The 21,348-nt window shown below is 42.3% G+C and overlaps 1 protein-coding gene across 3 annotated transcripts; it reads left to right on the top strand.

Annotated features, from left to right (window-relative positions):
* Positions 1-537: 537 nt before the first annotated feature.
* LOC148640720 (complement C1s subcomponent-like) lies at positions 538-20,547 on the top strand. Of its 3 annotated transcripts, none has more exons than XM_088619979.1 (11): positions 538-655; positions 5,207-5,420; positions 7,004-7,181; positions 9,215-9,337; positions 13,095-13,288; positions 13,894-14,041; positions 15,082-15,203; positions 15,403-15,478; positions 16,217-16,348; positions 17,028-17,102; positions 19,189-20,547. In XM_088619979.1, exons 1-11 carry the CDS (start codon positions 648-650, stop codon positions 19,992-19,994), a joined length of 2,076 nt encoding a protein of 691 aa, XP_088476105.1. In that variant the 5' UTR covers positions 538-647; the 3' UTR covers positions 19,995-20,547. The 3 variants fall into 3 exon arrangements, with proteins under 3 accessions (XP_088476105.1, XP_088476104.1, XP_088476103.1); XM_088619978.1 differs by lacking the exon at positions 538-655 and adding an exon at positions 2,383-2,441; XM_088619977.1 differs by lacking the exon at positions 538-655 and adding an exon at positions 3,189-3,322.
* The last annotated feature ends 801 nt before the right edge of the window (positions 20,548-21,348 follow it).

Here is a 21,348-nt window from a genome sequence, read left to right as displayed (position 1 = left end):
GTCCATCTTTCTCCTAATGTGACCATGCACTCGGAGCGTGTGAGCACTGCAACCCTGAGTTGGCTACCCTCACACAGATGTCTGTCGATGCCCTGCTAGTGTTCATTCGGGGTGTTTATGTCTCACCCCTCCTCTTTCACTATTTCAGCTCTCTTCCTCTGGCATCTCGCCATTCAAGATTTGAAGCAGTTGTAGTGGATGTGACAATCTGGCTGAAACCACAAACAGTGCCGGGGGAAGGGCCAAAGATATGACAAAGCTTCTTTTAGAGCAGCTAAACAGAATGATTGACAACCTTCTTATGGTTGCACGCAGACTGTATGGATTAGCTCACAAACGTGAATTCCCGCCGCGCACAGTGTGGGTACGGCTTTTCTCCTTCTGTGTGGTTGGTGGTGACGTGATGTAGTTTTGGTTGTCATCCTGTCTTCCTGTCTGTCTTTTTCACCCTGTCTCACCTTTTGCAGCACTCATGTCCTGTACTGCCTGGCTGGCCCGTGAGTGCGATTCCAGTAACCCTCCCCTCCTCCCCTCTCTGACCAAAAAGCAAACACACAAAAACATTGATTTTGGAAGAGAAAAGAAATCGAGCGAGTCACAGAAAGGTAGAGACATCAGAAAAGTGACAAGCAGTGTCTTTGTGCAGTATGATCAGGTAGGTCTGCTTTTAATCTGACCAAATATCCACCATTTATAGCTTAATTTGCTAATTAGCTGAATTAGCTGAATGGCAGGCAAATAAACTGTTTGATGGTGTTTTGTTCTCTCGAGAGGTGCTTCAGCCTGTCTCTGTATTCCTTCCCTCCACAGACACCTTTGGGTGTTGTGTTTAGAGCCCCTTAAAAATCTGTTTTGGATCTGTAGATACAACCTGAAGGGTCTGATCCTGCTCGAAATTCTGGCCTTTTGAAAAGCCGATGCATAAGCAGAAAAGTGGGTCGTCTTATTTAAGTACGCTGGCACTAATCTAGGCAGAATCAAAAAGTCTTCCTGCCCAGAACAGTTCCAAAACCCTTTCGGAAATCGGGAGATTCTAGCTGTTTGGCTGTATCGGAGGCATCAATGTCTGTGCTTTGCGAGTCGGTGAATCGGCTTGTTTTGCTGTCCACAGGCATAGTGGGATTGTGAAACTCTCTCTCCAGGAGGTTTCTGCATGGGTATGTTAGATTTTTACTGCGAGACAGAGTCAGGGAGCTCTCAGCTGCTCCAGAGCCTTGTATGGAATTGAGACACATTAAAAACAAAAGAGATGCTGATTGATCCAGTAAGTTTTTAATGCCGCACGACATATACAGGGAAGAAGTCTAAATCAAGCTGTTTCAATATTGGATAAAATGCCGTGCGAAGTGAGAGCAGGAAGCTGTTCTCTATTGTTGTAATGGCTGCCCTGCCCGTCTCGAGTGTTCCGCTACTGTGCTACGTTCTGCGCCACAGACAAGCAACCCTTCCCACACCGCAGGAGGTCAGCCTGCCCTCGGAAAGTTAGCGGGATTGGACGAGCCGTTGGAAGAGCTGGGGACACTTGGCTCCAGGGGTTTCTAGGAAAAAGACTCACGGCTCTGGTGCATCTGTTTTTCCACTTTATGAGGGATAACAATGGCCTGGAAGAAAATTGAATAGGCATGCAATGTTTGTGAGAAGCAGCATGTTGGCTGACCTGGCTCAACCAGCTTGAATAAAAAGTCCTCCCAACCCCTCCCTCCCCTCTAGGATGAGGAAATTAGGAATACTTCCGAAACAGCTGGAAATCCTCCTCTCGCTTTGGAACCATTCTTGTGTTTTTCTTCCTGCGCAGAGAGAGATGTTAACCACGCAGCTGCTCAGGTGGAGAGGGTTGCAGAAAGGTGCATCCAAGGAAGAGAGAGGGTCCGACTGCGGAAATTCTCTCTTATCTGGAGGCGAGATCCTGGAGGATTATGGGAATTTGGTTGCCTTCATGCCTCCTGAACCTCAGTTCAAATACTTCTTTTTGGACGCGCACACCACTTTTTCCAGATTAGCGGCCAAGGTCACGGGCGATGTTCTTTCAGGACAGTCTCTCCAGGTTTCTCTTCCCTCTGTAGAGGAGTGGTTTCCAATCCTGGCCTTGGTGAGACACACGCCTGCTGGATTTTGTGCCAGCTTAGCCCACGATCAAACCCTTCATTGACTTCATAATAATCAGGTTCATTTGACCTGTCTGTCCCCAGCTATTAAACAGGCTAGAGCTTCAACCTTTGTATTCTGTAAGTGAAAGAAAAGCCCAAGCTTGTGACTAGAAACATAATGCAACTATTCAATTGAAGTACTGTAAGTACTTTGATCCAGTAAGGCTTCACTGATCTAATGCAGGTGAGCAGGAATGAAAACCAGCAGGTGTGTGAGTCCCCCTGATCAGGACTGGGCCTTAACACGGATATGTCTCTGTGGCAGGCTAGCTCCGTCCATGCAAGAGGAGAAGGGTGAGAGTCACATTCTCACATGGGTGCCATTGAGAGTACCTCTTGAGTTACGTTGCTAGAGCAGGTTTCCTTTGGTGTCTGTCGTGGAACATGGCTGAAATAATGTCTCATTTCTCAGTCGCCTTTGTTTCCATCGCGGTTTTGACGCGGCTGACCTGTCCCGCCCTCAGTTTCACCAAAGTCAGCGCAGCCTCGCTTGCATTCACAGTTGTAGCGTTTTATTGTATGTGGTGCATCAGTGTCCTCGTAGCCAGTCTCAGAAAAAATCTTTCAATGCTGCCCTTGTGCTGCACAAAAACAGCAGGACTCAAATGAGCTAAAAAGATTGACTGAATTCCTTTCCAGAAGGTTCATTGTCAAAATCCTCTGGATTGTGCTCGATGCCATCTTTGGTCTAAGTGCTTTTTTATTCTATTAACACAGCGTCTTGGCTGGCCTTTGTATAACTTAGTATAACTTTGAGTGTTTTTCAGGCTGATGTCTAACTAGCTCTCTGTGATTAGCTCTACTTTTGCAGGTGGGTCTTACAAAGAAAGTCATATAAGGTCACACCTTAAACAGAAAACCCACTGCTGAAGACAACGGTTAGAATTGTTCATGGGTCTAAAAATATCCCCTTAGGGCTAATCTTAGATAATGTAGGCGTGAACGCTTGAGTTAAAAATGTTACCTGAAATCAATTTACCTATCTTGGTGTTAAATGAAAAGCTGCTTTTTATGCACAATTTGTTTCAGATCTTTTCAACCAAAGCACTGTTCATGTAAGCTGAGACTGATGACTAAGACAGAGGCTTTCTGATTCATTGTGCTTACTTAGCGACGTTTGAATCTGCATCTATGCACATAGTCATTCGGCTATCAGTGACCTATCTAGTTAAATGGTAAGATGATGAGAATTGGGGTTTCAGTTTTTCAGCTTCTTCAGTTAGCAAGTCATTCAATCTAACACTAAACCACATGGGCTGCTAAATACATCTTACATTAATTTGTGGATAATTCACACTTATGTCTGAAGATGACACACTGCTTTTCTCCCAGATTTGTTTTATATTGTTAGAAAAATTTACGTCTTGGCTCTCCTAGTCAGACTCCACCTTATAGTAAAAATTCAAAATATATCCCCAGTTTTAGCACCTGACAAATTTTCAAATTTCAACATGTGACTCAAGGGAACTTTCAGAAGTTTTTATTTTTTGTGGTGCATGATCTCAAGCAACAGATAACAGATGATGATTTTTTAAGATCATTCTTCTGGCAGTAGAAGAATTTGTAAATCCGCAAAACTAACACTGGGGTCTCAAACTCTGGTCCTTCAGATCCTCAGTTCAGCATGTTTTAGAGGTAACGTTCGAATCATCAACGTCTTATGCCTTGAAACTACTTCACTGCAAACAATGAAGCAGTGATTAGTTAAATTAAGCAAATTAATGATCATCTGGGGTCAGACATCTCAGCACCACTTTAAGAACTTAAGAACATAAGAAATGTTACAAATGAGATGTTGCCAGTCATCCCATGGTAGTTAGTAGCAAACCTGACGATCTCATTAATCCATTTCTTGAAAGACACCAGGGTATTGGCTTTGTCAGTGTGGCTGGGTAGCTTGTTCCAAACTCCCACATCTCTCTGTGTAAAGTAGAGCCTCCTGTCCTGATTGGAGGATCTCATCCAGCTGTTTCATGAAAGAAGCCAGGATGTCCTCTTTGACAGCATCCTGGTTCCGGATTCCCATCCCATTTTGTCCCATTTTATCTGCATTAAAAACCGTTGCCTGGAGAATGTTGTGCTTTGTGGGACAATGTCCTGTCAGTGTTGGGTTTCTGAATTGGTGGCAGTTGTGCTGCCACTACAGTACTGTGAGACGATGTCTTGATGGAAATGAAGTGTCTAGACCGTAATAAAAACCAGCAGGTTCAGGAGTTCTACTATTCATCTGCAAGATGCCGAGATGGACAATTTGTGTCAAAGAAGAATGCTGGAACGTAATCAGCACAACATTTTAAAACCCTCCAGCGACCAATTTTGCCCTCTGGTTAAGGCGACTAATCTTATCAGTGATTGTGGTTGTCCTGTTACCGCCCATGTCGTGACAAAACAAGGGCATCTTTATCTTCAACACCATAACAATCAGTATTGTCACCAGGCTCGAAGCGGACCTTTCAGGTCACACTGGTTTGTAGATCTGTAAGAGCAATTCATCGGAAGTATTTATTTTTATCACTGAGAAACAAGAAATGCAATCTACGGTATATAAACGGCTGCTGTTTAAGACACAGGATAAAACAAGAATTGAACAAGTGTTTAAGAAGTCACTCTAGTGTGATCTTACATACCCCCTCCCCTCCTCCACCCCTGCCCCCACTGGAAACTTAAATGCAATCTTTCTCAAACCACTTTAAACGCTGCTTTGCGTCACAGCCAGCACTCTCCGGCTCGCTGAGCTGTGCTTGCTTCCTCTGCTTGCTAAATCGATCAGCTACCAAGTTCAAACAAACCGTTTTGCAGGACAGACATTAATGGAGTCACAAAATGATTCAATTCTAAGAATTGCGCTTTTCTTGTCTGTGCATGTAGTCAAGAAGCAATTCTTGTTAATTTCTTTCTGCTCTCTCTTGCTGCCCTCCTTCTACTGCTCTTGCGCTCATTCTCTCTCTTTGTCCCTCTTTCTCGATGAAGGCAGTATTAAACTTATGTGCTGAAGTACAGCATTTGTTCAGTATGTCAGCACTTTATTAACGCACTCCTTTTTTCCATCTTGGCTCCAGGCTTCCTCTGCTGCTCTCTCTCTCCCTCTTCCTCTCTCCCTCCCTCTCGCTGGCTCTCTCAGGCTGGCTGCAGTCGCCGCAATATCCTGAGGGGTACCCCGAGGATGTAAACGAAATGTGGGAGCTGCCAGTGCCCCAAGGGTTTGCCCTGACGCTGCAGCTCATCCATCTGGACCTGGAAGAAAGTGAGGGGTGTCAGCATGATGCACTCAATGTGAGGAGATGTCTTCATCACCATCATCTTCAGCACCATTAACATCTGAACTGTCATCTTCATCACCATCATCTTCAGCACCACTAACATCTGAACTATCATCTCCTTCACCTTCATCTTCAGCATCACTTACATCTGAACTGTCATCTCCATCACATTCGTCTTCATTACCCACTAACATCTGAATTATCATCTCCATCACCTTCATCTTCAGCACCACTAACATCTGAACTGTCATTTCCATCACCGTCATCTTCGACACCGCTGACATCACAATTGCTATAATCTCCAGCGCAACAATTACACTTACAATTACGCTACAATATCACCTCCATCATCTTCATTCTCAGCAGTGCTGTTATCTTCACGATCATCTTCATTACCATCGTCTTTACTGTTTTCTGAAATTACTGTTATCTTTTCTATCCTCATCACTCATCATCAATATTATCTTCTCTGTCATATCCATTATTATAATCATCAGTGCTATTATTCTATTTACTATCACCTTCATTATTTTCAGTCTCAGCACTGTTACTATCTTTCCTATTATTATCATCTTCAGTCACATTATTATCCTCATTGTTGTGTTCAGCAACATTACCTTAACTATCATCTCCATCACCATTTTTATATTCACCATCGTTTCCATGACTACCCTGCTCAGCACTAACAGCACCATTATTATCTTCACTGTCATCCCTGTCAACAGTTTCAACGGTGCAAAAATATGCATTATCTCCAACACCAGTATCTTTATCGTGATTATCTTCATTGTCTGTATTATCATTAATGATGAAAAACAAAACTAAGTGTAGCTCACTTATATGAATTCACACATATATAAGGAGGCACAAAAACAAGTTCTGTTACTATTATTAACAGAATTAATTCAATTTGTATGAGAAGTCAAGATGTTCTCTGCTAATTTGAAATCCTCCATGACATCACTAAAGATCTTAAAATACCGCCTTCAAAAGCGTTTTCATTACAAGCCTCATTTTACAATGTTGTAATCAAATCACTCAAGCACTTGGCATCGTCGCACTTTGCTTCCTGCTCTGAAGAGTGATCGACAGCTCCAGCCAACATAACTCCCACCCAAAAACCATGGGAGATACTTTTTCAGATCAGGAAATACCTCCCGTCTGCCCTCTATTAACTAAAGGACATGATTGTGTCTGACTGCCATGTGAAAGATGTCAAGAACAGCTTCCCCACGTAGGGCTCATGGAGACCCATTATATCACCAATGAATACCAGGACAAACAACATGTTTGTGTGTTCCAGGCTCGATCAGTCATATCAATGTTTACAATAATTCAGTTGATTTAATTTCATTCCATTAGTGCTCTTCTCCCAGCTCACACATCTGGTGAGGAGAGTTTAAGAGGGAGATCCCAGCTGCTGCCGATCAAGGCACTAACTGCCAGCAGCTGTGGTCTCCCGGGTGAGAACTCGCTGATACACTGTCACGCAGGTCACAAAATAATTATAATGTGACAAAGATCTCTATGAGTGCTCTGCCTCTCCAAATGCGAGGCTGGCATTAGAAGGTAGACGTGTGTATCGTTTTTGGACAGATCTCAGCCGATGGGGTGCAGCTGGCATCGCTGTGTGGTCAGCTGTCCTTCGAGGAGCTGCAATCCCAGGTTAATCCCATGCTGCACACCTCTGGCAGCTCTCTCGTCGTACGTTTCCATTCGGACTATTCCAACACCGAGAGACACACCGGCTTCCGGGCAATATTTTCTACCCAGGGTAAGAAGGAACAATACGAGCTTTCGAACGCAACATAATGTGTCACTGGAGCAGTAAAGGCAAGTTTAATTTGACAATAAAATGCAGAGACCGTATCATGGAAATTATATAATAGCATTTGAACCAGGTAGAAACATGGCTGTGGCTGCTCTGTATGTGATCAGGTGACAGGAAACAAAGCTGAGCATGATTAAGGTTATTTTTTTCAACTGGAAATTATGATGAGAAAATCAGAGAGACTTTTAATAGCGATGATGTCCTCGCTGTCACAATCGGTTAAGGGCTCATCTCTGACTTAAGATGAGTTTCTCTATAGTCTATAGTCCATTGCAAGCAATGCCTTGACACATGTTGATGACTTCAAATACACTTACTTTAGTTTATTGCTGATAGCTTTCATACTATTCCTGCAGGAAGAAGACTAATACGAGAAATGCTTTCATAGAGGCTACTGCACATAATGTGCTCGAATAGAATATGATTTATGACCTTAACAACATAATGTGTACAAAAACATTTTATTATAAAGTATAATACTTGTCTCATTTGTACCAGTGGTTAAAGTTGAGATCATGATTTATGGTAGAATTTTGCCTCCACCTTATTTATTTTTCAATGTGTGGCATGACATTGTCTTCCGAATACTATTTTTTAGCATTTCTAATTGTACGAAAAGTTGATTGCTGCTCAGCATAGAAAGTCATTTGCCAGTTTGTGATTTGATCTGCACTGAGTGTGAAAAACTGTCTAGACCTTCCAGATCGGGAGGAGATTTGTGAAATCTTCCCCGCATATCACTTTTTTAAGCAGAAATGTATATGACTATAACTTGAGGATGTTTAAGTCAGTGCTCTCTGTGAGTCATGTCTGGTGGCTCTGAGAAACAAGCTCCATCAGATGCTATTGTGAAAGGCTTCTTACGTAGGAAATTGTTGAGATTTAACTTCCTCATTCTCAACCAGCCAACCATTCATTCCAACCAATCTCCGTTGCAATTGTGTAGCAGAAGAAATGTTTTACGTCATAAGATAAGATCACTTTATTGGCCATATATAATTTCTTGTATTAGGAATTTGTCTTTTCACATACCCCAGCTTGCTCTCCATGAGACACATGGAGACACATGGAGACACATGGAGAGAGACCTTGGGATCAGAGCGCAGGGTCAGCCATTTATATGGCTCCCCTGGAGCAGTTGGGGTTAAGGGCCTTGCTCAGGGGCCCAACGGAATAGAATTTCTCTGCCACTCACTGGATACGAACAGGCAACCATAGGCAACCGGCAACCACAATGTTTCAGCTGTGGAGCCTTCTTCGGGTGCCACACTGTAAAATGCCCACCTAAGTGACGATAAGATAAGCGACGGCACATATATGATGCTTTGGATAAAAATAACAGCCAAATAAATGTAAGAAATATATTCAGAAATGAACAATTACTGTGTTACAGGAATCTGCCAATTCTAAAGCTCAGTAGATGGGACCAGGAGGTGGTGCTGTCATCGAGCTGATACTAGAACTGTTAGATCACGATGGGGACTCTAAAGAGGCCACATGTGCTCTGCAATTTCGAGGAGAGGGGTGTTACAGACTGGGCGGTCATGCTTATTTCAGTAATCCAGCTGGGAAAGAGGCTAGCTGGGGCTAGAACATGAGAGAGGTTACAAAGAAGAGAAGTTGTGTTGCTCACGGGGTTGTGAGGAGATATTCGATCTGAGGATCTTGTCTGACTAGTGGCAGAGGCTGGCAAAGCAGTCTGGTTTAGATTAGGTTGCATTCAGGGTTTGTTTTTGAGTACTGAGACTTTGGACTTCTGCACTAATGTTTCACCTGTTTCATGTTTATATATATATAGAACATTACTGTACTTAAGAACATTGCTGCTTGGATGAATCTCTTGCCACACAGCCCACCCCCTCACAATCAATGCTTTAAATTTGTAAATCTATCCCATCGATGTAAGTGTTCTGTCCTTTGTGCTTCATTGTGCATAAACCATTCATTCTGTGTTTCTCTCTCTTTCTCTCCCTCAGATATTGATGAGTGCTCAGACCCATACAATGAATGCACACAATTCTGCAACAACTACATTGGGGGATACTATTGCTCCTGCCAGCCAGAATATGCCTTGGACCTTGACAACCACACCTGTACAGGTACACTGAAAGCCCGACTGACACCAGTACAGGTACTTGTGAATACATGACCTACACCCGTAACCAGCAGCCAAATCATCCAGTAGCTCAGCAGGTGTGAGCCTGGTCAGTACCTCGATGGGAGACCTCCTGGGAAAAACTAAGGCTGCTGCTGGAAGAGGTGTTAGGGGGGCCAGTAGAGGCTGCTCACCCTGTGGTCTGTGTGGGTCCTAATGTCCCAGTATAGTGACGGGGACACTAGAGTGTAAAAAGATCTAATCTTCAGATGAGATGTATAACCAAGGTTCTGACTCTCTGTGGTCATTACAAATCCCAGGGTGTTTCTTGAAAAGAGTAGGGGTGTCCTGGCCAAATTTCTCCCTGGCCTTTACCCATCATGGCCTCCTAATAATCCCCATCTCTGAACTGGCTTCATCACTCTGCTCTCCTCCCCACTGAGAGCTGGTGTGTGGGGAGAGGACTGGAGCATCATCCAGGTGGATGCTGCACACTGATGGTGGTGACAGTGGGATTCCCTCTTACCTGTAAAGCACTTTGAGAGGAGTGTCCAGAAAAGAGCTATATAAGTGTAAGGAATTATTAGTAATTATTATCAGGTACAGGTAGTACAGGTACAATGAATACACCACCTACACCAGTACAGGTACAATGATACAAAATGGACACCTGTACAGACTCGATAGGTGCAGTTCATGCAGAAAAGATAAACAGAAAGATCTGCATAGACAGATACTCAGACAGATGTGTTTTCACAGGTACAGTAGATACATCAGTGGGACAGCTTGCATGGGGAGGTACTGTACATGGACAGAAGGCCCCCAGTGCTCATGTACAAATCTGTGATGAAGCTCTGATCTCTATCAGAAACAAGACCTTTGTAGGAGGATTTAAGCTGTGATTTTGATAAATATGGAACATTTTACCTGAAAGAGTATTTTACCTGCCCACTAAGTGCACAGTTGTATTCTAAAAGTGTGCCCTTTTTTTAGTCCCAGTACTACCAGCAGTGAAAGGAGTAATTTTAATGGGGTTTTATTTTCTATTTCTTATTTACTACACTAGAAATGAGATAGGAATCATTCATAAAAACCAAGCCAAATGTCCCTCAGCATCTGACTTCAAAATGGTTAACTGGTCCTGCAAACATATAACTTATGCACATAGAACAATTTGTATTTGTTACAACAGGAAATGCTTTTTAATCACAATTTAAACACTAAAAATGATAGTTTGATAACTGGTTAGTGGTCTGGACATTAACTGTACCCGGAAGGCTGTGGATTCAAATTCCAAGTAGGGCACAGCTGTTGTATTCTTGAGCAAGAGACTTTTCTCACACTCCTCTCAGCTGCATATACAGTATGAGTAATAATATATGGCTTTGGAACAAGAGTCAGCCAAATTATATGATTATAATCATTTAGCTGCAATGCCTGACTTATAGTTTAGACTGCAGTCCACTTTGAGACATTCTTGGTTGTGCAGTATCAGGAGCTGCTAAATACCCGAGAGATCTGCTTCTACATTACGTGTAGCTCAAATAGTAGTTATAGTACTGTACATGCGATTGGGTTACAGAGACTCTGTGATTGAGATCTGATGCCAGCTAGTGGAGAAATAATAAAAAAAAAATATTTCAGCTCATTTGTGTTACCCATGACTTTTATTACCCTTCTAAATGGCAAATAGTACGTATTTTGTCAAACTATCATTCCCATTTTATTGTCTTGATCTGTTATGGATTATTGTGGTTTTAACTGAATCAAATAAAGATGGATTGTAAACTTCCTTAACTATTAAACTATTGAGCTAGCAGAGCCAACAACTGTGCTGGTACAGCTTCATCACGCTAAGGAATTTAGACTTGCACATTTATTACTAATGTGTTCCTGTTGTTACCAGTTACAAAACATAACTTGTTGTATGTTTCCAGAATATGTGGTAAATCTTTTGGGCTTTCTCTCTTGCACATATAGTATAAGAATGCACTAGGTATATTAGTAACAGTTATTTTTATTTACTGTATGGTACCAAAGATGTATAGAGGGGAACTTTGGACAGGAAAGACTGGACAAAGCCCAGAATGGAATTGAAACCAAAACACTGGATGTCTGAATGACCGCAACATGTAGTGCTCATTCTGCTAGAGCATGGTTGCTGTGTGTCACCCAGGTGGCTCCACTTCAGAAAAAATAAAGTTGGTCCCCTATATGTGAAACACATTGATGTCCTTTGGGATGAAATAAGCTATATTACAGCTATTCACTATTATTAGATTAATATTACTATAGACTCGGGGTAATTATCAATGTATAACAGCCCTGAACCTCTCACCCAAAAAAACCCAAACAGTTATCGGTTTCGAGTAAGCTGTTAGGTTGTTTGATGTGTGGTATGTAAAATCAAAGTGTTTTTTCCTCAATTCAGGACAAAATAACAGTAAAGAATTTGTAACTCGCAGCCAGCAGCCATATCACCCTGCAACTCACAACTGGCAACCCACTGAAGCTCAGCAGGAGTGAAGGTTGCTGCTGGAAGAGGTGTTAGTGGGGCCAGCAGGGGGCGCTCACCCTGTGGTCCATGTGGGTCCTAATGCCCCAGTACAGTGACGGGGACACTATACTGTAAACAGGCGCCGTCCTTCAGATGAGACGTAAAACCGAGGTCCTGACTCTCTGTGGTCATTAAAAATCCCAGGGCGTTTCTAGAAATGAGTAGGGGTGTAACCCCAGTGTCCTAGCCAAATTTCCCATTGGCCCTCACCAATCATGGCCTCCTAATAATCCCCATCTATGAATTGGCTTCATCACTCTGCTCTCCTCCCCACTGAGAGCTGATGTGTGGTGAGCGTTCTGGCGCACTATGGCTGCCGACGCATCATCCAGGTGGGGCTGCACACTGGGGGTGGTGGAGGGGATCCCCATTACCTGTAAAGCGCTTTGAGTGGAGTGTCCAGAAAAGCGCTATATAAGTGTAAGAAATTATTATTATTATTATTATTATTATTACTCCCCAAACTCAAAATTAATAAACATTCAGTTCCCCCCCAAAATAAATCTGTTTTTAATTATTATAGCAGCTTTCAAGTTTTGAGTGTTACGCTGCGGTCCCTGAGATATCAGATGACAAACCGAGCTCCAAGTGCAGGTGCAGAGAGGGGTCTCGAGGATCTTCTGGACAGCTTGGTGGAGGCGAGGTTTATAGAAGGACTGCAGTCCCAAGTTCTCAGACCGGCTATGAAATCTCGGTAACACGATAAATTCATTGACAGTATAGAAACATTTCACAAATTCTGAACGAAGCACAAAACAGAATTGCAAGTTGCCTTCGTTCTCACAAACCCCTGGTCTCGCCACACGCACTAGCGAGAGTTCTAACAGACTGTGACGTGAGGTGTGACGTGAGGTACTGCATTTTTCCTTTAATCAATGACCAGCTCCTTTGTTTCAAAAACATTTAATGGCAAAAAGAGTTTGTCACACCATTTCATCCTTTGCTGACATTGGACACTGATCAATTGTTTGCAGTTGTGTCATTTTTTGGATTGTGTGTCTGGGATATTGATGCTAAAAAAGGACCAATGTCTATATGTAAGGGGGTGTCATTGCAAATGTATCATCTTTGTTCATCTGTTATGATGATGACGTTTGAAGCAAAGTAGGTGGGCGTTCTATGTTTAAATTATATGTTACTCCCACTCCTCTTGTTAAAACCCCCTGACCTAGTCCAGTGGCTCTATTTGTCCCTTTCCTCTCAGTCAACTGCAGTGTTGACCTGGGGAGCTCCACCAGGGGCTCAGTGTCCAGTCCTGGACATCCCAGCTCCTACCCAGAACACGCCGCCTGCTCCTACCGCCTGAGCATTGATGAAGGATTCCAGTTGGTCATTGACTTTGAGGATCCCTTTGACATTGAGGGACAGAGAGGAGGACCCTGCATAGACTCATTGCAGGTCAGTGTTCGGTCTTTCTGTATTAATCAGTATTAATAAACATCTCTAGGATGTACATAAAATTCTGAATGAATCTATGTTAGGTGTGTCTCTAGAGTCAATATGGGGGTATTAATCTGCACTAGGTGTGTCTCTAGGGTCTATATTAAGGTCTGTATTAATCTCTGTGTTAGGTGTACTTCTAGGGTCTGTATTAGGGTCTGCATTGATCATCTATGTTGGGTGTGCCTCTAGGGTCTGCATTAATCTCTGTGTTAGGTGTACTTCTAGGGTCTGTATTAGGGTCTGCATTGATCATCTATGTTGGGTGTGCCTCTAGGGTCTGTATTAATCTCTGTGTGTTAGGTGTGTCTTTAGGGCCTATATTGAGGTCTGTATTGATCTCTGTGTTTTAGGTGTATCTGTAGGGTCTGTACTATGATCCGCATTCATTTTTCTGTTAGGTTTGCCTCTAGGGTCTGTACTAGGGTCTGTATTAATTTCTCTGTGTTAGGTGTGTCTCTAGAGTATATATCAGGCTCTCAACTAATCTCTCTGTGTTTATTCTGATTTAAGAGACTATGTTAAAGACCAAATTGATCCTGTAAATACTTTCTACTTCTCAGATTAAGACCCCATCTCGTGTATTTGGGCCCTTCTGTGGTGACCAGGCCCCCCCTTCTCTGATCACTGGGTCTCATCAGATGGAGATTTTATTTAACACAGATGGCTACGGAACCAACACTGGCTTCACACTCACCTACAGAGCCAAAGGTAAAGAGCGAAATACGTGCGAAAGAGACAATGACAAGTTCCCAAAGGTCAGGAAAGTGATGGAAATTAAAAATGAAAAAGTTCTCTTTTCTATAATACATCCCATCCTTTTTGAATTTCCAATATGAAAGTGTCATCAGTGTGTCTTGCAAAATGAATTTTTAAAATGATGTGATTCTATGATATTACTCTAGTAGAGTTTTAAGCAAGAGAGAGACTGTGTTTCTAAATCTAATGCAGTTGGAGATCTCCCATGTGGTGTACTCCACTGAGTGGCTGGTATCTCTTCCTCAGTGATGACTGATTGTGCTGGTGTCTTCCCCCAAGATGGACTTACTTACTGAGCAATGACGAAAGATATGAGATTTGGAAAGAGGGTTAACTAACTTCTTTCTGCACAAAGACTTCTTCCGTTATAAAATATTCCATGCTTCAGCACTAGAGTCAGAGCAAGGATGGGAGTTAACTGATAAGAAGTGCGAGCTAGAGACTCCCTAACTATGGGAGGATGAGACCAGCCATTCAAAGTGTTCAAGGCCTTGAGAATGTCCGAACACAGATGGTCTTCCTCCCCATGACCATTGTAATAATTTAAGTTAGAAACGGCTGAAGTTTTTTATATAAACTGGTGCTCTGCACCTACAGTATAATCTTTGAACAGTTCCGATTGTATTGTTCCTTGCATGCAATAAAACTCATGCAAAACAGCTTCATCTCGGGGATCCAGAACTTATTTGTTTGTCATAACAAGCAGATACTGTACCTGTCTCCCCAGGTGGATGACTTAATGATTAGACGGGCATCTGGCCCTGAGTGACTGACGTCTTGTGCAGGTATCTGCTTTTCCAGCCTATAAGACATTTTGGGATTTACAGTACAACACTCTAGGCACGCTGTCAATTAAGGGCAAGCACCTTTGTCTCCTTAAATGTAAAACAGGCTCTGAAAGATGTTGTGAAAGTAAACTTCTCATTACATTAGTGGTGATGGTGTTCATAATGAAGAGTGAGGAGATGATGATAATAATGATGGTGTTTCAGCCAAGACGTGTCCCAGTACAGTGACGGCTCAGTCCAGTCTGATCCCTGGATGGCCCCAGTATGAATATGGAAACAAAGTCACGGTGCAGTGTGACACCGGGTTTGAGGCTGCGATGGACTCTGTGAGTACATACAGTTGATATATAATAAAAAATAAACAATATGTACATTCTCTGCTTCTAATTGATGCGGTATCAGTGTTATTTATGTGTTTTTCAATAATCCTACTCTTTCTCATGTTTCTAATTTTTCTTGTAGAATTATTGCACAGTAGTGACCTCTACCCCACCTGACTTTATTCACTTATTATTTTTTCTGCAGAAGGGTGACATGAAGACCAACTATACTTCATTCTGTCAGAGAACTGGAGTCTGGAGCCCCATTCACCCCTGTCAGCGTGAGTCACTAAATTCTCCAATACACTGTGCACACATACAGTACTCCTACTGTATCTGTACTGTACACTGATCACGTCCTCCCTGATACTGCACTCTGGCCACACCCACACTGACACTGTACATTGACCACACTCTCACTGACCACACTCTCACTGACCACACCCACACTGACACTGTACACTGACCACACCCACACTGACACTGCACATTGACCACACCCACACTGACAATGCACACTGACCACACCTTACTGTACACTGACCAAGCCTGCCTTACATTGTACACTGAATGCACCTTCACTGATACTGTACACTGACCACGTCCTCACTGATACTGCACACTGACCACACCCACACTGACTCTGCATATTGATTACAGCATCAGCTAGATCAATTTCATATTCTCTGAAGCTGCAGGACTTTTTCACATATTGTGCTTTTTGGAACTGAGAGGAGAGGCACCCACACAGTTTTTCAGCTTAGTTTGTCTGTGCCTGCCACTAGTGTTGACAGTGTTGACCTGATTGTAATGAAAGTGCTGTACAAAAGGTGTCACTGCACAACTTATTGATGTACTTAATGGACTTTGAAAACAACAGCATAGAACACAGACTGGAAGACAGAGAGATTCAAACACAAGGAGATGCAGTGTCATACAGACACAAGGGAAGTCATAGTCACATAGACAGGACCCTCAATGTTGTGATACCATCCAGATGTGTATGTTCACCATTCCAGGTGTGGACTGTGGCACACCTCTTCTACCTGAGAGCGGAGTACTGCAGCTGGTCAACAAGAAGCCGAGAACTCTGTACCAGGATGAGATCCAGCTGAAGTGCGAGTCAAAATATTACAAGCTGGAGGGAGAGGGTAACATTCCTGTCCTGCTCTTGTTTGACTCACTCACCCATTTTCTCAGTGCTAGAGATTTACAATTAAAGCCTATTGATTTATAAGTTTGTAAGTACTATTGTAAGTTTGTCTTTAGAATCTATATAACTCTGTGTGAGGTGTGGCAGTATGGTGTATTTTAGAGTCAATATCAAGCGTTAGGTATTATCTCTTGTGTTTTTATACAGTACCATCATTTTCATTCTTTCTGTGGTATGTGTCTCTATACTGGGGTGGAGTGGTGGCTCTGTGGCTCAAGATCTGCACCTGTGGCTGGAAGGTTGTCGGTCCGTATCCGTTCGGCCGGCAGAGGAATCCTACTCTGTTGGGTCCCTGAACAAGGCCCTGAACCTCAACTGCTCCAGGGGTGCCATATAAATGGCTGACCCTGTGCTCTGACCCCCAGCTTCTCTCCCTGTCTGTGTGTCTCATGGAGAGCAAGCTGGGGTCTGTGAAAAGACAAATTCCTAATACTAGAAATTGTATATGGCTGAGAAAGTGAGCTTATCTTATCTCTCTTATATTGCATATTAGAATTGTTTTGACTGTATGGTGTTTCTATTGTGTGTTTGTAAGAGCGTAACACTAATGTCTGTTATACTCAACACTGTGATATAGTGTCATATCATAATAATGAAACTCTGTCTCTCATTCCCAGATGTGTACAGATGCGATGCGCAGGGTGAATGGAGTTCTGTGAAGGGCAGCAGTCATTGGCCAAAATGTGTTGAAGGTACACACGATCAATATTCCTACTACTGCTTATAATAATATGACTTGTGATGTGCTGGTGTAACCCACCTTGAGCCCGTTGCTTGCTGGGATAGGCTCCGGCTCCCCTGCGACCCTGAATTTAATGAATTAATTTGAAAACAGGTAGAGGGATTACTACTGCTATCAATAAGTCACTCCACTCAGAGCACTCTACATAACAATAAGTGGTCATTAATATTAGGAATAACAATATAGGAATGAAGGTTTTCCACCCATTTTCACATCTGTTCAAGTAGAGTAGGGAAACTCCAGGTCACAAAAAAACTCTGGTTTTATACTGTTTTGACTCTAGAACATACTTTACAATTGCTTTGTTATACAGCGGGCTCACCGTCAAAATTGGTAAAGACGAACTAAAATAAACATAGAAAATAAACAGTACAGCCGCTACTTCTTGAGGAAAACTTGCTCAGCATTTGTTTTGAAAAAAAAAACGTATTCGAATAAGAGCCTGTGGTTTTCTCATTTTGGAGGCCACCAAATATAGCTCCTTATCTGTGCTGTTTATTTTATGTGGCTTTTCTTTGTTCTTCTTTGCTAATAGTTCTTGAGCCCCCTGCAGTGGCAGTCATTGACGGTCCAGCTTATTTGTTCAGTTATAACTGTTGTTTAATTAGATCAGTAGTATTTGTAGGAGTTCTGTGAATTTACTGGGACAATTTATTAATTGTAGCAGTGACCCTGAGGTGATACTTACTGTATATGGCTATTAGAAAATCAATCGATCAGCGACGCGCACACACGGGTTCAGTACACGAGATACATTTATTAATACATAAATTGTGCATATAAAACATATACCAGTCTACCTGGATACAGCTGGCAGATCTTACTGTGAGGGTTATCAAAGTGCAAGGTATATAATCACGAAGAGATGCAAACCAAAGAATATACTTCAGTATACCATTTGGCTATACTGTACTATCGTTAATCAGTCTCATTATTACCACTGCTACATAAGCTACTCAAAAGTAAATACATTACTCATGTGAATTGAATTGATATCAACTTGTGGTGGGGTAACAGTTGAATTCTCGAGATGCAATGTAGAACATTGGGTTTACTTATCCAGATATGGATTCGTATTTCCCGGCATGGACACCAAAGACCAGCTGGCAGGCTCTGTCCAATCGGTGTCCTCCGGCTCAGTGTCAGTCCTGAAGCTGTTCCAAGTCGGAGAAATTAGGAGGAGAGATTTCTGCTGTCAGACAGTGTCTCTCTCAGGGACCTACTAGTAGTCTCTATGCGCAGGGGCTGATCGTGGGTCTGAGCAAGTCACTCTTTTGGGGGAAGAAACGTGGTTTGCTTCCAGTATCCAGTTGTCAACAAGAGTCCAAGCATTTACTCCGGTGATCAAGCAAAGCATCCACGTTGGCGGCTAGCAATTTGAATTCATACAGTACGAAGGGGCATTCCCCGGGCCAACACTTTCCTGAAACAAGCTTCCAGTCCCTATACAGACAACACTGGCCGTCACGTGATTGTCTCTGAGGGTGTGAAAATGGCCGGAGAAGCCAAGTTCTGATTCTTTCCGGTGCCTTTTAAACTAGAACCAAAACAGGTGATGATTGGTTGAGAGTTTAGAGGGCATTTGAGACCCATGTGGGGTTGCCACGCCCTGCAGGTTCCTGATTGGTTGGTGAAGGTGAGAGATGAGTAACAATGACCTCTGACATCTAGGACTGCAGTCCAGATGTTCCCAGGAATTCCGTGGGCAGATAGGAGCTAGGAATGGCCATTGATCATGATAGCCAAGCATGGCTGGGCGCATCCCCATTTGGGAGCTGCTCCTTATCAGAGAGAAAACACTTGAAATCAGAAAATGCATGAATAGCTTCTCTGTGGCTGCACCACAGAGATGAGGAAGAGAAATGGAGCCTCATTTAGGAAAGCACAGCAACATGTAATTCTGTCTTATTTAAGCATTGACGCAACATAGTACATGATAGTAGAGAAATTATTAAATATTAAATTGCATGGCAAATGAGTTCCTCCAAAGTTTCCTCTCTTTCTACTCTTCTCTCTGCTGTACTCTTTTCTCTCAGTGTGTGGAGAGCCCGAGAGCAAGCACTCTGATTTCGGCCGTATTTTTGGAGGCAGTGAGGCAGAGCCTGGTCAGATCCCCTGGCAGGTCTATGTTGAAAATCCAAAAGGAGGAGGATCTCTGATCTCCGACCGATGGGTCCTCACAGCTGCTCATGTGGTTGAAGGGCAGCACAGTGTGCTGATGTACGGGGGGACAGCGGACATTGAGAATATAGGAAGCTCAGAGAACGCTGTGATTCTGGAGAGTGAGAAGATCTTCATCCACCCAGGATACCCAAAAGCCCCAACAAGTGGGAGACGTACCAATTATGACAACGACATCGCCCTGGTCAGACTGAAATCCCGCGTTCCCCTGGGACCCCATCTTCTCCCCATCTGTCTCCCCGAGAGGAAAGATGATGGGACTCTGATTTCCGAAAGACTGGGGTTTGTTTCAGGATGGGGCAGGACAGAACATGGCACACTGAGCTCGAAACTGTTGTATGTTGAGATCCCTGTGAAGGACAGAGCCACCTGCTCCAAGAGGAAAGATGGAAAGCCAGTGACGCAGACATTCAGTGAGAACATGTTCTGTGCTGGTGAGAAGGATAAAGATAGCTGCAGTGGAGACAGTGGGGGTCCCTTCTTCCTCCGAGAGTTTCGGAGAGGAGCAGGAGGACAGATTGAAAGGGGTCCATTCCGTCTCTACGGCATTGTGTCCTGGGGAATAATCTGTCAGGAGAGGGGTTACTACACTAAAGTAGACAATTACCTGGACTGGATTACAGAAACCATGGAGACAGAGGAGAGAGATGAAGAAGATTAAGAATAGACTGGTTAGAGCAGATCATGGGATTATTCTACTGTAGGTTAAGCAAACATAAATTTCATTAGCTGAGGATAGGTTAGACACAAATAAGTGGGTAATATAGAGTGCATTAGGTTAATTTAGATTATAACAGTGTTGTAGAACATCAGCTTACATTATACTACATTCACCTTCAACTAAATGTGTGGAATTATCAGTGGTGAAATCAATATATTCTGACACGTTTCAAAGGGTTACGAAAAAAAATTGCACCAGAAAATAGGTTTTACTGAATAAAACAGATTTAATCTGGAGTACATTACGTTAAAATAAAATATCCTTATTTTTTAATTATATCATGTGTATCTGAAAGTGCGTTCTAGTTAATTTCATACATAAGAATATATTATATTATATTGTGTTAAATATACAGGTAATCATAGTTATAGATATAGAGTTAAGGGGTAAATTGTGGATAAATTCATGGACTCTATTTTAGCATTACAGCAAATAATGTTTTATTCTATTGTGTGTCATTAGATGGCAATAAACTACGATATACTGTGCAAAAGTATTGGAATTGTCTTTTGTTACATTGCAGGAAATGAACCAAATTCCATTCTAATACATTAATTACAGTGAACAGAGACACTATAAATGATATTACTTTGGTCAAGATAAAATAAGACATTATTTTCCTATCCTGACCTATTCTATCAGATCACAATAGGTCTAAACAGATCATAAGAAACTTCCTCTATGTAAATTGGTATTTTTTTCGAAACTATATTGATTCCCCCTGAAAGCAGAGACCATAATATTATTTAATTGTTCTTAATTTTAATGAATTATACTTTATTGTATTTAATTACACATTATCTAGAAGTTAAAAAAAGGTCTGAAAACATACCTTTCACTGGTACATAGTTGAAGCTTTTTCTATTTATAGTTTGATTTTTACTTCCCTTATACATAAATGTAATCTATTCAATATTAAATGTCATCAGCCAGGAATTTTCCAGTCTTGAGGTTTGTCTTAATCTTTCTGTCACGTCCTTCACAGCTTCTACAGTGTTTACCTATCTTACCAGTTTGGAGTCAGCTGTGAATGTGACTAGTTTGCTAACTACACCGGAATCTGTCACGGATGTGAATAAGGACAGACAGCTGTCCTAGTACTGACTTCTTTGGTACAACACTAATCACAACCAGATTCCTTTGTTACAGCATTAATTACAACACCTTAGCTGTACATTGTTTTCTGTCCAGCTCTCTTATCCAAGATATTGATTACATTCAATGACGACTCTAAATTAAGAATTCGCTACAAGCATAAAAATGAAATTAACCATTTTTCAGTTCTCATCCATGC

This window comes from Lepisosteus platostomus, chromosome 25, assembly GCF_059453375.1.
Source record: "Lepisosteus platostomus isolate fLepPlt1 chromosome 25, fLepPlt1.hap1, whole genome shotgun sequence".
In the NCBI taxonomy this organism is placed as follows: domain Eukaryota; kingdom Metazoa; phylum Chordata; class Actinopteri; order Semionotiformes; family Lepisosteidae; genus Lepisosteus; species Lepisosteus platostomus.
Note: the sequence above shows the minus strand (reverse complement) of the source record. Positions and strands in the feature narration are given on the sequence as shown.

What these genes read in the sequence shown, in the direction of transcription:
- LOC148640720 (XM_088619978.1), top strand. Translation starts at nt 2,398, where the DNA reads ATGTCTCTGTGGCAGGCTAGCTCCGTCCATGCAAGAGGAGAAGG. An exon ending in GGCAATATTTTCTACCCAGG is followed by an intron (nt 7,182 to 9,214) that starts GTAAGAAGGAAC and finishes TCTCTCCCTCAG; the next exon opens with ATATTGATGAGTGCTCAGAC. An exon ending in TGACAACCACACCTGTACAG is followed by an intron (nt 9,338 to 13,094) that starts GTACACTGAAAG and finishes CTTTCCTCTCAG; the next exon opens with TCAACTGCAGTGTTGACCTG.